At 22.5% G+C, this 17,494-nt stretch overlaps 3 protein-coding genes across 7 annotated transcripts; 1 reads left to right on the top strand and 2 right to left on the bottom strand.

The window, feature by feature from the left end:
- Positions 1-92: 92 nt before the first annotated feature.
- LOC107993020 (WD repeat-containing protein WRAP73) lies at positions 93-5,215 on the bottom strand. The gene is made up of 7 exons (XM_017049190.3): positions 5,051-5,215; positions 4,613-4,795; positions 4,364-4,540; positions 1,020-1,256; positions 758-911; positions 485-694; positions 93-406 (listed from the first exon to the last, which is right to left on the bottom strand). The coding sequence occupies exons 1-7, from the start codon at positions 5,213-5,215 to the stop codon at positions 201-203; spliced, it is 1,332 nt and encodes a 443-aa protein (XP_016904679.2). The 3' UTR covers positions 93-200.
- Positions 1,510-13,249, top strand: LOC107992998 (condensin complex subunit 1-like). 5 transcript variants are annotated; one of them, XR_009831578.1, is made up of 24 exons: positions 1,513-2,875; positions 2,982-3,150; positions 6,451-6,532; positions 6,593-6,727; positions 6,862-7,040; positions 7,164-7,303; positions 7,423-7,504; positions 7,586-7,648; positions 7,739-7,972; positions 8,062-8,394; positions 8,543-8,735; positions 8,825-9,144; positions 9,219-9,611; positions 9,730-9,974; positions 10,063-10,183; positions 10,331-10,654; positions 10,750-10,880; positions 11,054-11,308; positions 11,391-11,663; positions 11,757-11,899; positions 12,001-12,309; positions 12,378-12,473; positions 12,586-12,822; positions 12,915-13,249. XR_009831578.1 is itself a non-coding variant. In XM_062080889.1 (23 exons), exons 1-22 carry the CDS (start codon positions 1,689-1,691, stop codon positions 12,447-12,449), a joined length of 5,316 nt encoding a protein of 1,771 aa, XP_061936873.1. In that variant the 5' UTR covers positions 1,510-1,688; the 3' UTR covers positions 12,450-12,473; positions 12,586-12,835. The 5 variants fall into 5 exon arrangements, 4 of the variants coding, with proteins under 4 accessions (XP_061936873.1, XP_061936871.1, XP_061936875.1 ...); XM_062080889.1 differs by lacking the exon at positions 12,915-13,249 and having other exon boundaries at positions 1,510-2,875; positions 12,001-12,242; positions 12,586-12,835; XM_062080887.1 differs by having other exon boundaries at positions 12,586-13,249.
- LOC107993019 (regulator of nonsense transcripts 3A) lies at positions 13,041-17,345 on the bottom strand. Its single transcript, XM_017049189.2, has 6 exons — positions 17,052-17,345; positions 16,187-16,601; positions 15,933-16,084; positions 14,062-14,731; positions 13,681-13,976; positions 13,041-13,589 (listed from the first exon to the last, which is right to left on the bottom strand). Exons 1-6 carry the CDS (start codon positions 17,172-17,174, stop codon positions 13,374-13,376), a joined length of 1,872 nt encoding a protein of 623 aa, XP_016904678.1. The 5' UTR covers positions 17,175-17,345; the 3' UTR covers positions 13,041-13,373.
- Positions 17,346-17,494: the final 149 nt, after the last annotated feature.

Consider the following 17,494-nt stretch of genomic DNA (forward strand, 5'->3'; position numbering starts at 1 on the left):
GTAATTTTATCTTATTTTGTTTAATTATTTATAAGATAGATTTTATTTTATTATTCGTAAGATATGAAAATTAAATTATTTAAAATTTAGAATACATTTTAAAAATAATTTTAATTTTTAATATATAAATACATTTTTTTATACAAATATTATTATATAAAAAAAATAAATTTATTTATTATATGTATTATTTAAATAATTCATAATTTATTTTCAATTTGATAAATAATTGCTTTATTATAACCACACAATAATAAAAAATTTCCTTGAGGATGCCATCGTGCATCTAATATTGTAATATTTCGTGGACTTGATATACAATTTGCATTATGTGGTGTCCATTCAAATATATATACACATTCACAAAATATTAAAAGATGAGCGCGTGTAGGATTCCATTTTGCAGCTAATTAAAAAGTTTTAATGTTTCAATATTTTATTTAATTTATTATTTTATAGAAAAATATATTGTCGAAATACTTACCTACAATAGTATTTTCAACAAGCAAATAATCAAGATAATCATCGATAATATTCCATATCCACAATGTTGTAGGATAAAGTTGATGTTTTATTGCTAAATATTGTCCGCATGAACTAAATTCTAAAATATCAAATTTGGCTATTGATAATCTTTCGATATTATTCTTTCTTCCAATTTTTATATTTATTGGTCGCTCTGATTTTTCTTCCACTAGAAATATCAATTTTTTTTAATATCAATTATATTCATATAAATTTCTTTTAAATTACTTACAAATATATTTATTATAATAGTTTGTACTTTTATTCGAAAAATTTAATTGAATTATACGTTCTTCATATACTTTGTTCAAATAATTTTCTTTTATTATCGGTTCAAGGTATAAATGTAAAAGTGGTTTCCATGTCACATGATTTAATAATACAATCTAAAATATATATATCTTTACTAAAATATTGCTAAAAAAGATTATATATATTGCAATAATAATAAAAATGCAATTTAGTAAAAAATTTAATATAATATACTAAATTACCATTTCATTAAATCCCGTTATAGCTAATAGCTGTCCACTGGGCATCCAAGTTACATTCTCGATTCCTTTTAAGTTTTGAAATTGAGCAGGATAGAATACAGCAATATCTCTTTCGAATATAGTTGAATAAATAATTAATTTTGTCTCATCGCTAAAAGATGACCATATACATAATAATTCGCTATTAGGAGACCAACATATACCATCAATACTATTTAAATGTCCACATATTAATTTCTAAAATTTAACAATATTAAATATTATAAACTTTTTATATAATTCCTTTTTAATAATTTATATATAATCATGAAAATATAACTAATTCTTTCTTAATGTTGAATTTTAATAATTTTTTAATAAAAAAAATATATATTTTTATAATAAATTACTTAATTCATAAATTGCTTATATTCATTGTGAAAAGATATTTTAAGTTTGCTTTATGTTTTTTTTAAGAAGAATTAAAAAATTTATCTAATGAATTATGTTATATATATATATATTTATGATCAAAGAAAATTTTCAAATTTCAAATTTCCCGCGTATTCCTTTTATTCTATCATACACTCATTTTACTATAATAAAAATCGCATGTATAACGTGGTTGCATTGAGGTTATATTAACATTTGATCATTAGAGTTTATTATCAATTTATTTAAAAATAAATTATGACAAGTTATATATCATGTGCTTGCAATCGAGTTCCACATTCAGTTGATTGGGGAAAAAATGGACTTATTTGTTTCGCAGCATGTCATGCAGTTGCAATTTATGATCCATATATTTCAAAAATTGGAAAAATAACAAATACACTTCATCAACACAAAGATCGAGTTAATACTGTTCGATGGATTAAACGAAGAAACTCGAAAATCGAATCAGAATTATTATCAAGTTCAGTAGATGGAACAGTTATTGTTTGGAATAAAAAAAATAATTTTTTTAATTGTAGCTGTATCATAGAAGTTAAAAATATTGTCACATTTAGTAACTGTATATATATTTATGATCAAGATTTTTTAAGTGAAGAAACATTTTCTAAATTGTTAATATGCACTGGATCTGTTGAAGGAGATTTAAAAATATGGTTTAGAGATACACACAATAATGTAAAATGTCTACAGACACTTACATTTAATAGAAAATTACCAATAGAAGCTTGTTTTTCTTTTCTGCCAAATACAGATTTACCTCTTTTAGCTATTGGATTAGAAAATTCAACAATTGAATTATATATAACCAATTTTAATACTATAGAAAAATTATATTTTGTGAAAGTTCAAGTTTTGGAAGGACATGAAGATTGGGTACGATGTATGGACTTTAATTATAATTTAAGTGATAGTATTTTGCTTGCAAGTGGATCTCAAGATGCCATGATACGACTTTGGAAAATTTCTGCAAGTAATATAGAAGAATCAAATAATGAATTACATCAAAAGAAACAAATATTCATTGTCAATGGCTCAAAGTATCATATTACTTTAGAATCTGTTCTTTATGGCCATGAGGGCTGGGTTTATGGTATACATTGGTATCCATTACAATTGGATAATGAGAATAGAATTTTAAGATTATTATCCTGTTCATTAGATAAATCTATGATTATATGGGAACCAGATGAAATAACTGGTATTTGGTCTGAAAAAGTAAGAGTAGGTGAAGTTGGTGGTAATTCAATGGGTTTTTATGGTTGTAAATTTAGTGGTAATGGATTAAATATATTAGCACATGGTTATCAAGGATCATTTCATATTTGGGAATATTCAAATATTATAAAAAACTGGATTCCAAAATCTGTACCAAGTGGACACTTTGCTGAAGTAGTTGATCTTTGTTGGGATTCAAATGGAAGGTTTGTATTCAAAATTATTATATATATATATATATATATATATATATATATATAATATTTTAACAACAAATTATATCATATATTAAGTAAAAATATTATATTATAGGTTTCTCATTACTGCAAGTATGGATCAAACAACAAGAATTCATGCATTTTGGAAAAGTGAAATAGAATTTTGGCATGAAATTGGACGCCCACAAATTCATGGATATGATATGTCTTGTTTAGCTATGATAACGCCTTATATGTTTGCTTCAGGAGCAGAAGAAAAAGTTGTACGTATATTTGTAGCATCAGCAATATTTAAAAATTGTTTAATGAAACTTGTCAATGTTGATGATTTTAAAAATATGATGGCTGATAGTGCATCAGTACCTGCTCTTGGATTAACAAATAAAGCAACATTTAATAATAATATTACAATTGAAAATAATACAGTTAAAAGTGAGGATTATATTCCTCCAACAGAAGAAGAATTAATACAAAATACATTATGGCCAGAATTACAAAAACTTTATGGTCATGGATATGAAATATTTTCTATAGCTGCCAGACATGATGGGATATTATTGGCAACTGCATGTAAATCATCATCACCAGAACATTCTGCAATATTATTATGGAATACAAATACATGGTCTCAAGTTCAGAAACTTATGTCTCATCAATTAACTGTGACACAAATGGAATTTTCTCCTAATGACAAATATCTATTATCTGTTTCTAGAGATAGAAAATGGTCATTGTTTGAATTTAAAGATGATATATATATCTTAATTGCAACTAGTTTGAAGAAAGATAATCTTCATACTCGTATAATATGGTGCTGTTCATGGATGCATGATTCATCTTTTTTTGCAACTGGTTCTAGAGATGGAAAAATTGGAATTTGGAATGTAAAATTTTCAGATGATAAAATTATTCCAATTACTAGTTTGGATGTAAAAAATTCAGTTACAGCACTTGCATTTTCATTACAAAATATTCAAGATTTTCATATCTTAGCTATAGGATTTGAAACTGGATGTATAGAAATACAAAAATTGAAAATTATTGCTAATAATTTTAAATGGGAAAAGTATATAGTATATGATTCTTCTCAAGCACATCATTTAACTGTTAAAAGACTTAAATTTCGACCTCAAAAAAAATATTCAAATACTTTACAATTAGCAAGTTGTGGATCTGATCATATTGTTAAGATACATGATATAAATATTTTTAAATAAACAAATTTGTAAAATATTTTTTATTTTTTTTATAATAAAATTTTAATATTAATAATAAAATTTAAAGATGTGCATAAATTACAAATTTAATCAAAAATCCAGAAAATTGGGCATAACTTCAATATTTTTATATTGTTTGATTCTAAAAGTTTGAAAATATTAAAAAACAAATTTTTCTAATTTCAAAAGTTCAATCTAGGAATGCTTTCATAAGTTTTTATTAAGGTCTTTATATATATATTTAAATTGAATCACTTACCTTGTTTAATTTCCATGTATCAGTTTTATAAATTTCTATATTATCTTTACTTTCAATTGAAACTACTACAGCTAATTTATTACCATTTGGACTAAAATATAATTTATCAAAAAAAGATTTCACATTTTGTATATGAATTACACTTTGATTTTCCAGGGACCATATTGATATTTGAATCTGAGCATTTTAATAATTTTAATATATTAAAATTTATTATAAATTATTATAAAATAATAATTTATTACTTACATTGAAATCTGATAATGTCAATATATATTTACTATCAGGAGACCAATTCACGCTTTCTAAACCAGCACTGCCTTCAATTAATTTATATTTCCATTCAGGATAATGAATGGAATATACTTGAATAATAGCTTTTTTTATGTTTGCACATAGAATATATTCACTATTTCTAGACCACTCTAAATACTAATATAAATATAAAAATTATAAATAAAAAATAAAAAAAATAAATACTAATAAAACTAATAAATATGATAAAATGAAAAATGTTAATATTATAAAATGTTGATATTATAAAATATTTTATTTTTTTTTTTAGAATTATTATTTCATACTTAATTATAAATATTAATAAAAGTAATTATAAAAGTAATTAACTAAAAAATAATTATAAAAGTTTAATAAAAATTATTTATTATTTATTTAATCATATATACTAACCTCAATTATATCTGGAAATACAAATGAATGAATGGTATCAAATTTTTTATTACTCTTTATAATTAAATTTGATTGATATGCAGTTGCAAAAAATGTTCCATCTTTAGAAAAATCACACAATTGATTATTTATTCGTATTATATCATTTTCTACTTCTAATGACATTGTGTTATCGTTAATTCAAAAAATGTATTACTGTATACATATACATATATACATGTATATATATATACTAGAAAAATTCTCTATCTTCTATATAGAGAAATAATAGTTGTATAATAGTAAATAATAGATCATAGTTGCCGAATGAGCGCAGTATGTTATTCTTTCTTATTAGGACTTAATTTTCTATTATGAATTTATACAGGTAATATATATGATATGACTAAGCATGTATATATGTATACAGAAACCGACATCGCATCATATGTTTTTGCTTAATGTAGCAGTGACAATGGAAATTGTCGTGGCATTGCATGTTCTTTTTGCTGTATCGTGTTCATATTTAACTAAGATTCATTTTCACGCAATAATAAATTGTGATTTATAACACTAAATATTTTGACTTTTTTTATATTTATTTTTTTTTCATTATGAAAAGTGTATGTTGTATTATTATGAACGCAGTTATATATTGTATTGATGATAATAAAAATCATGTAAAAAATTTTTTTAAATTTATTGACTAATATTATAGTATAATCTAAATTTATAAATTGTGTAATAGATATATTAATTATCTATAATTATATATTATAATATAATTATAATTATAATATATTATATATTATAATTATTTAATATATAATTAAATAATAAATATATTTTCATGATATAAAAATACCACGTTATTGCAATATAGGCTTTAAAGTCCCCATTAATCTATTTTATTCTATTCTATTTTATCTATTTTCCTTTGCCATTCTTTTTATTTTATCAAGTTTTTTATATAATTATTTTTCTTTATTTTTAATAATTCTACTTATTCAATTTTGCCAACGTAACTAAATGCAGTAAAATTTATAAAAAAAAATTATTAAAAAAGATTTTAAAAATATTTAATATTTTTTAATTTTATTATTTTTTTATTAATTTATTAAATATATCTTTTATTAAATATATAAATGAATATAAATCTTTATTTAATTGTAAACATAGCTTATGAATCAAATTTCATTATGTTGGTTGTAATGAATTTGAAAAGTAACAACATCCGTAACAGTTGAAACGTATATAGAACATTTTATTGTAAATTATTATATCTTATGTCTAGATGAAATTGATAATTTAATAAATTTTTAAAATTATTTAAATTAAAATTTAAAAATTAAAATACTTGTTAATTAGTTAATTATTAATTAATTAAAATGATTAAAGATTTTATTATTCCTATAAATAAGGATGAACTTTTACAAAGTCGGAATGGACAATATTTTGTTGAAAAAATTGTTTCAATACGAATATTACCACAAGCTCTTGATGGTATGTTTCAAAAATTTTATGTATTTTTATATTTATTAATAATATTAATTTTGTTTATAGAAGCTAAATCAGCACTTCAAATGAATGGAATCAATTTTATATTAGATCATTTTGATACATTTTTCTCTCTAATTGTTCATGGAAATAAAATTGAATTACCAATTATTATGCGTGGTTTTAATAGAATTCATAAAGGTAAAAAAAAAATATATATATAATGTATATTTATTTATTTATAAACATTATTGTTATTTGATTTAATTTCAAAATTAACAATTTTATTAACATTTAATTAATAAAATATTTATTTTGCTTATTATTTTATAAAGCTATTGAAATATTAGTAAATGATTTGGAAAATATATTTGAAAATGGAAAAGAATTGGAAGAAGAAGATAGATTAAGATTTTTAAATATAAATAAAATGCTTGCATATTTATTCTCTTGGCTTCTTTGTCATATAGATGATGAAATTTCTAAAGATGTAAATGACAAATATATAGGCAAGGTTTGTTTAATTAAAATAATTATATTTATTTTTTAATATTATATTCATTTATATTAATTCATATTAATCTATTAATCTATTAATATCTTATAATTTTTTTGTATTAATTATTATTTTATGTAGCGTAAGAAATCAACAAAATCAGATATAGAAGAAGAATGGGAAAGTGATAGAGAAAAAGCATTAGAATATATTTATAGATTATTACAATTACCATTACAAAAACTTTGGCAACCTCCTATTGTAGAAGATTCATTTATAATGTATGTTTGATATAAACATATTAATTTTAATTTTAAAAATTATTTTAATTTTCAAAATACATAATATAAACATACATACATAAAATATGTCTTTATTTTATATTTTATATATATTTTAGATTATTCACTAAAGTGTGCTATAAAGTTTTAGAACAATGTAAAGATTCAAAATGTAAACATATACGAGAAACAATTTTTGAGGTAAATTTTTATAAATTTCATTATATTATTTTTGATTGAATTAATTTTCAAATTGTTTTGATTTTAATTTATTTAAAAAAGATTTTAGGTACTTCAGTTAAAAAATATAATCATGGTATAAGCTGTGTAATAAGAATTATTCAGGTATATAAATTTCTTTTGAATAAAAATGATAATAATGAATAAAAATTTTATTTAATATAAAAAAAAATTTATTGAATATATAAATTTTAGTTAGTAAAATTACATGATATACTAGCATCTCATATAGCTATTGGAATTATATATATGATTAAAAATTGTGGTTGTAATGGTTTAATAAAAGAAATAATGAAGGAGATTGATCAAAGTGAATTATCTGAACCTGATAGTCGTAATATATCAATATTTCTAGAAACTATTGCTGCTTCTGAACCAAATCTTATAATTCCTATTCTTGATGATGTGATGGATTACTTGGGTAGCGAGGTAAATTATTTTATATTAATAATCATATGTACATAATACAGACACACACAATATATTTTCATTATATAATTATATGCTACTATTTTTAGCACTATACTATGAGAAATTGTACTATTAGTATTATATGTGAAGTTATACAAAAGGCATTGACTGGAGATGATCTTACACAAGAACAAAAAGTTCAACGTGATGAATGCCTTAATAGTTTGGAAGAACATATTCTTGATAATAATGCTTATGTTAGATCAAAAGTTTTGCAAGTTTGGCAACGTTTATGTTGTGAAGGAGCTATTCCATTAGCGAGGCAAGGAAGACTTTTAGCTGCTACTGCATTACGTTTAGAAGATAAAAGTGCAAGTGTACGAAAACAAGCATTACAACTAATGCGTGCTTTATTACAAAGCAATCCATTTGCTGCTACAGTGAGTAAAAGAAATTACATTTGTTTATATTATTTTTTATATCACGTTATTTTTTTATATCAAATTTATATTATATTATAATTATATAGTTTATATTTATATAAATTATTTATATATATTTATTTATATATATTAAATATATTTACAGTTAAATAAAATAGAAATATCTAAATCACTAGAAAAAGAAGAAATAAAACTTAGAAAGTTACAAACTGAAAGTGTTAGTAAAAGTGTTCGTGGTGATAATGAGAGATTGGAATTTTGGAATACTTTACTTCCAGAAATAAGGAAAGTATTAAAAGAAGTTATTAATAATGAAAAAAATACGGATATAGAGTATGGTATTGTATATAAAAAATATATATATATATAAAATTTATATTTTAATACAAAAATATACATGATTATTAATTTTTGTTTTATAAATTAGATAATAAAGATGAAGAAGAAGATATAAATACAGATACAGCATTTGAATATATAAGACAATTATTGTTAAAAGAAAAAATTTTTGAAGCAGTAACATATTTATGGAAAGTTTGTACAAAATTGAAGCAAAAACCAGATATAGAAAATCTTTCTCCTGAAGCAAAAGAAGAATGTTTATTCTTATTTTTATTAAAAACATTTATGGAATCTGAAAATAATTTAAATAATTTAAAAGAAAATATAGAAAAAAAACAATCAATAGAGGAAAACAAAGAAAAAGAAGAAATAATAGCAATAAAACGAGTTATAAATTATTTGAGAGTATGTTTTTATATATTTTATATTGATTTTAATAATTACTTAATTAAAAATTATATTATTATATTATATTACAGCATTGTTTGGAATTTGCAACTGAATTAGAAATTGCTATACCTATGACAGAAAAGTTACTTTTTTCTACAACAGCAACTGATGCTATTGAATCATGCACTTTACTTGGAATTGCTTCTAAATTTGGTATAGTTGGATCTGCAATTGCTATTCGCGATGCTTTATTTCAAGTATTTCATCGCGATCAATCAGTTCGTAATAATATCGCAGTGGTATATAAAGATCTTTATTTAAATAAAAATGAAAATCAAAAATCAAAACGACAAAAAGCTCTTACATGTATGAGATCCTTAATTGATTTATTAAAAGAACTTCAACCAGGTCAAAGTCAAGCTTTAACTCAGCTTATTTTAATATGGTATAACAATAATGATATAGATAATGAAATGTTACAGGTATGAAATATATTGTAACCTTAATTTTTTTTTTTATTAATCATTTTATTAATCTTTTTTGTTAATTTAAAAATAGCCTTTAATAATTTTATAAATATATTTATAATTAATTTAATAGGTTTTATGGGAAACTTTTTCAATGAAATCACCAGACACAGATTCATTAGATAGTAGATCTGCTTTAATGTTATTAACAATGATAGCTCAAACTCAAAGTTGTATTATAAGTGATAATTTAGAAGTATTAATAAAAATAGGATTTGGATCTAGAGCAAAAACTGATCTTTTATTAGCCAGAGATACATGTAGAGCATTGTTAATCATAAAACATAAAAATGATGATATTGAAAAATCATCTATTAGGTATATTAAATAAAAAAAATATATATATATATATATTATACATATATATATAAATTATATAAATAATTAATGTCAGATATATTATTAGGTATCCCAATGATCATGAAATGTTTAAAGAAATTGTTTCCTTATTAATAGAAAATTTTATAAATATAGAAGAAGATGGATATATTTCATTTGCAACTGATGCAATTAATGCTATTTATCATGTAAGTATGATAATGATTCTTTTTATTTGAATTGAATAAATATCTAATAAAACAATATTTTAATTCTTTTTTTTTATTTTACTTTATTTTATTTTATTTTATTTTATTTTATTTTATTTTATTTTATTTTATTTTATTTTATTTTAGTTAGCAAATCAGCCTGATCATTTAATGAAACAAGTGCTATCACAAGTGTGTATTCGAGGACATTTTAATAATGATTCAACTCAAAATACTGTTTCACTTTTTTTACTTTCTAAATTATTATATTTGATTGGGCATATTGCAATTAAAGAAATGGTTCATTTAGATACATCAGTTTATAAAGAATTAAAACGAAGAGATATTGTACGAAATTTAAGAAAAGAAAAAAAGTCAGATAAAAATGAAAAAGATGTAAATACAGTTCAGAGATCAAAAATAGAAGTTTCTACTCCAAATAGTGCAAGACAAATAATTCTCAATAAAGAAGTATATAATGATATATTTAAAGTTTATTAATATATATTTATTATATATTTAAAATATATTAAAATATAAATAATCAATTTTATTATTTTTTATAGACAAGTTTAATTATGGAAGATAATGGAGAGGAAGCTGTAGAAGGAGCAACAATGGATTCAAATGCAGAATTTATAAATGAAATCCTTGAAAATCATGTTGTAACTGGAGATGGACTTTTAGTAAATTTTGTGTATGTTCATGATTTTAATATAAATATAAATATTGAAATATTTAAATTTTTATTTAAATAAGCGCAATAAGGATTAATATTTATATTATATTTTTTATTATATTTATATTTATTATTTATATAATTATATATTTAAATTTTACTTTTATGAACAATTATCCAATTTTTTACAGTCCATTAGTGTTAGATGTATGCCAATATCATGATAAGTATAATAATGAAGATATACAAGCTGCTGGAGCTCTTGCTCTTAGTAAAATGATGACAGTGAGCTCCAGTTTTTGTGAAAAATCTTTACAACTTTTAATTACAATACTAGAACGTTCACCATATCCTGGTATTCGTGCTAATGTTCTTATTGGAATAAGTGATCTTACAACAAGATTTCCAAATCAGATTGAACCATGGATGAAACATGTTTATGGCAGGTACTTAAAATTTTATTATTATTATTTTATTATTTTATTTACAATTTTATTATTTTAATCGATCACTAATAATAATTTATAGGCTTCGTGATGAAGATACAAATGTAAGACGTACATGTGTTCGAGTTTTATCAAGTCTTATAATGAGAGAAATGGTGCGGGTAAGAGGTCAAATATCAGAATTAGCTCTTTGTATAGTTGACAAAGATTCTCAAATTCGACAAGATGCAAAACAATTTTTTAAAGCACTTTCACAAAAAGGCAATGCTTTATATAATGTAATGCCTGATATTTTATCTCGATTAACTGATCCTGATTTAGATATAAACGAATCAGATTTTCAAGAAATTTTGAAGTAAGTATTTTAAAGTAAAATTAAAATATAATTAATGAAAATATATAAATATATAAAAATATGGTAATTAAATGCAATTTAAAATATTTCCAGGCATATTTTGAATTTATTGCAAAAAGAAAAACAAATTGATTCCATTATTGATAAAATTTGTGCTAGATTTAAATTGGCTACTACAGAAAGACAGTGGCGTGATTTTGCATATTGTCTTTCACTTATGCAATTTAGTGTAAAAAGTAAATAAGAATACATATTTACTTGCATATTCATACTATACATATTCAAGATCATATTAAATATAATTTTTTTTATTATTAATTAATAAAATTTTATTTAGGTATACGTCATCTTATTGAAAGTTTACCTTTATTAAAGGATAAAATTCACCACAAGCAAGTTTTAAAAGCATTACAGTCTGTTATCGAACAAACAAAGAAAAAACCAAATACAAAAACAATATGTACAGAATTAGAAGAAAAAATAGAAGAACTTCTTAAAGGAACAGAAGATTCAAAAGAGGATAATGCTGTGGTAATGCCACCACCAGCAGTTCCAAAATCAAGAAAACGTAATAAACGTGTAAGTAATAGTGAAGAAGAGGATGATAATATTGACAGTGATTTTGATTTAACATCGGTAACGAAAAGTAGGTTTTTTTTCACATAAAAATTTATTATTAGATTACATTTATTAATTGATATATAATTGTTTTAGCAAAAGGTTCTAAAAAAAGAAAATCGTGGGGATGTAAATCGAGTTCTAGTTCGGATTCAGATAATGATTTAGCAATAAAAACTCCTAGAAAGCAACGTATATATCATTTTTTTAAATAAATAATTTTTTTATTATATTTTATTACTTTGTTAAATAGTTAGATACTATTTTTATTATTATATCTAATTATTATTTCTTTTCATAATAGTTAAAGAAAATGCACCTGCACAGACCATAACAAGATCAAGTCGAAAAAAGCGCGTTAATTCAATTGCAGCTACACCATCATCATTACCAAAAAGAAATAAACAAATAACACCTATGCGTATTCCGGAAAGATCTTCAGCACGTTTATCCCAATCACGAATGAGGAATTAAAATTTTTGTATATATTTAACATACAATTTTGTATTTTTTGATATTAGATTAAAAAACAGAATATGAAGTAAGTGAAAAAATATTTACAGTTTAATTATTAATTAAATATTTTAATAATAAAATATAAAAATATATTTTATAATTTCTTTTACTTTATAGCATTAAATAATGAATAATCACTAATTTTTTTTATAAAAATCTTGAAGTATATTGTTATTTCTTTATAATCTTTTTTTTTTAATATTACAAAAATATAATAATTGGTATATAAAAATTAAAATATTACCATAGAAATATTTATTTTAATGAAAATAATGAACACTTGATATAACATTTAAGTAATGAATGATAATATTATGTATCACATATATATTGCAACAAAAGAATTAAACATAAAGTAATGTACATATATCAAATCACTATATGTAGATAACTCCAAAAATTTTATACATTTGTGGCTATTAGTAGTAAATAAAACACTATTTTATTATGCATTTGTGTACAATAAATATACTATGTAATATTGTACGTTATGAGAAAGACTAGTGTAAAAATCTTATATATTAAGTTTCACATGTATCGCATTAATATTAGGAAGAGATTTGTATTTAGCTATTGTTATACCAAATCACGACTAATACTACGTTTAAACGTCATAGAACGTACTTCTGTTCCAGGTTTTCCTGATTTACAAAGATTATTAGAATTAAGATTTGGAGTAGGACTTTGTGAAAGTGATGCTCTTTCGTCGTTAGTATTAGATTTTTCTCGTTCTAATCTTTGTTTACTAAACTTTCCCATTCCAGGACGATAAATCTCCATAGCAGGACGATCCTATTATTTTATAATAAAAAATATTTTTATAAATAATAGATATTAAATATTAAATATCATTTTTAATATTTCAGTTAAAATAATTATATACCTTATTTCTAATTCGACGTTCTAATCGTGGATCCTTTTTATCTTTTTCTTTATCTTCATTTTCAGTCTTCTGTAAATTATTTTGATCTCCTCCATCCAAAGATTTATGCCTTCTTAAACAATTTCCATCTCCTGTACCACCTTCCCCTCCACTTTCAAGTGAACTGCGTCTCTTCGTGACTTTTGAATCCTTTTTTTCTTCAGATTCATTATCTTCATTAGTTTCTTTATTAATATCTTCATTAGATTTTGATTTTTCAATATCTTTGTTATTTTCAATAGTAGATAATATAGTATCTATAAATAATATATTTATATACATTTTAAAAATAAGATATTTATATAAACATTATATTTACTTGTAATATTATAAAAATTATACCTGATTTTTTCTGTTCTTTGATCTCATAATCTTGTACAGAATCTTCTATTAAAACTTTTTTTTCATTAATTTCCTGTTTCTCTTTTTCTTTACTATTTTTAACATCTTCTTTATCATCCATAGATTCTTCATTTTCTTTAATATTTTCATATGAATCAACTTGAAATTCTTTTTTCTGAAATTCTTCATCCTCGCATCTTAATTTTACATTATTTTCTGTGTCAACATTAAAATCTACATTCTGTTTTTTGGTTTCTGCAAGTCTTTTTTTTTCTTGTCTCATTTTTTCATAACTTTTACCTCGTTTTTCCTCTATTTTTCGTTCCCTAGAATCTTTAATATCTTCTTTGAAATCATATTTTCTATCATCTTTTCCATCAAATCTTCTATCATCTTTTATTCCATCTCTTTCATCACGTCTTCCATATATCTTCTTATCCTCGTGCCGTCTTTGATGTTTTATATCTTTATCTTTATTTCTATCTTCAATTCTTTCCCTGTATCCTTTTGTAATTGATTTAGAATCTCGATCACGTGATATCTTATCACGTAATTTATCGTCCTTTTTAATACGATTTTTTATATCTTTTGGTGAAAATTTATCCTTTTCTTCCCTATTTTCTTTATTATCTTTACACATTTCTTTATCAAGATCTTGATTTTTCAATACCTATAACAAAATTAAAATATTTATTTTAAGTAAAACATTTTTATTTTAATATTAACAGATTTTAATGGAATTCAACATCATAATTTAAAGAATAAATTATAATAAAGCAACACAGAATTTTCACTTTTTTTTCTAAAAACAGTTTCTTTTACAAAATTTAATGTATACAAATTAAACGGTAATAAATTAATTACATCTTAATAAATGTATATAAATTTGGGATACAATATTAAATGGAAACAGTGTATAGCATTGAACTAAATCGCATAAGTGATGAATAAATCTTTAATCCTTATGACCTTTTAACATGCAGTAAATAAATACATAACATGAATTTCCCTGCTAATCATTTGCAGTTCCTATTTCATGAAGTTTTACGATATCCTGGCAATCCTGTTTCACAAGATTTAAAAGGATAAAGTTTATGATAATCAAACATAGCACTGCAACTTCTTGACTTTGATACTTCCATTGGTATTTGCATTTTCCAAGTTTTATGTAAATTAGTAAATTGAGATTTTGATAAAACAGAAAAATAATTTTTATTATTAATATAAGATGTGCATTTAGTGCATTTAGTGTTGTTATAAATATAATTATTTTTAATGTTACTCCAATGATTGTAATTATTTTTTCTGCAATTAGCATCTTTTTCTTTATAATTTTTTTCATAAATATAAAATAATTTTCGTTGTTTATTAGTGTAATGCCAGCGTTCATTAACATAAGGCACACTTCTAACGCAATTTATATATACTTCAGTATTCTCATTTCTGTAAAACTGTTGAACATTTAAGGAATTTTTGTTAGCTTGGATCATGTTTGCAGTACCACTACCAGAAATGTCTTCTTTACATTCATGAGATACACTTAGATTTTCAGTAGGATGATCAAAAAATATATCTTCTGACTTGACAGTTGAGGAAGTAGAAAGGAAGGAATACTTGGTCTGATTATCTTCAATATTACATGCAGACTGTAGGGCGAAAAGGTTAGTATCAGCAAATACAGTAGAGAATATAATACTTAAAATGTAATATATATTGCGCGTGCGCTAAAAACAATTTTGATTACATATATTTGCTTAATAAATTTTTTGTTCTATACTGTATTTGTCATATTTGAATTAATTTACTTTGAATTAATCAAAAATGACTAAAATGACGAAAATAACTAAACACATTATAAGATGTAGTGTCACCTTAGATATGATAGGATCTTCCTTTGTTCGCCTCCGTTCTAGGTCTCTTCGTCGTCTCTCTTCACGTTTTTCATCTCTGAGACGTTGCTTTTCTTGTTTACGTTGTTTTACATATTCCAAAAGAGGAGTGGTTGTAATTTTTTTTGGTGTATCTATAATAATAAAATAAATATATATAAATTCATTATAAACATTTATAATAATATATATAATAACTTATGATATAATATATCAATTATTAAAAAATTACTTACTATCAGGTGGTTGATATGAGTATTCTGTTTTTGGTTGTGATATATTAGATTCAGCTTCTTGATTTTTACGAGTTTCTAAGAAGCTTATATAATAAGGATCTGATTCTATTGTACCACATTTTAAATCTTTCTTTTTTCCTGTTCTTTTTTTTGGTAATCTTTGAAAAGGTGCAAATTCTACTACAGCTGGATATTCTGTACCTTTGGAGTCGATAAATACATAATTATCAAATTTTTCTCTGAACATAAAAATATCCTGTTGTTCAACAAAGTTAATATAAGCACGGGCAAAAGCGTATTGTCCCATAGACATATCAGCTTTCACAAAATAAAGATAATCATTTTCTGGCAATGGAGAAACCTGTTCTAGAAATTGTTCTTGAGTCATAGTTGGAGGTAATCTCCGTATTACTACCTATAAATATATATTTTAATTATTAATTAAATATTATTAATTAATATATATTTAGACATTTTTTCAATGAATGTAAAAATTTATATAAATTATCATTATCATATGAACATTTTGTTATTTTTCAAAAAATAAGACAAAAAAATATCACATGACATGTAGTTATGACATTTTCATTTTCAATAATAAAATAATATTTATTGTTATATAAAATATATAATTTGCTATTTTTTATCTTTCAGATATTTTTATCTAATAACAAATAAATAATATATCAAATAAACATATCTTTATCATATCTTTTTATAAAATTATGTTATGAATGTTTCAAAAATCGAAAATTAAAATCGATTTTTGTTTCATGAAGCACATAATATTGTATGTGGTTAAAAAATATTTTATATAATTGATAAAAGACTTTTAAATATTTAGCATCATTTTACAAAAATATACCTTTGTCATAGGTCGGCATTTTTCTTTTTTACTATCTTTAACTTTTCCAACATCTGGAGAACTAGTTTGTGCCTCATTTTGTGCGGCAGTCTCAGACTGTTGTGTTTCTTCAGTCATTGTCATCTACATTTATTTAATTTCTTAATAAATCAAGTTTATTTTGTGTCAATTCGACACACACACTCTAATCAAAAATAATATTTAAAGCATGTAATTTTTCTTCGAGTCATCAAAATAAACGTTTCCGTTTACAAAGTTTTCGCGGCCATCTTGTTTCACTAAATCGTAAGAAAGCTATTGGATAGAGAAAAATAAACTTTCATTCATTGGGGAATTTTAAAATACATACGTCTAGGGAAATCAAAAAAAAAAAAAAAAAAAAAAATTAATATTTCTAAAATTACAATATTAAAAATTACGCTATCGAATTTGAATATTCAATT

This window comes from Apis cerana, linkage group LG10, assembly GCF_029169275.1.
Source record: "Apis cerana isolate GH-2021 linkage group LG10, AcerK_1.0, whole genome shotgun sequence".
Taxonomy (NCBI): domain Eukaryota; kingdom Metazoa; phylum Arthropoda; class Insecta; order Hymenoptera; family Apidae; genus Apis; species Apis cerana.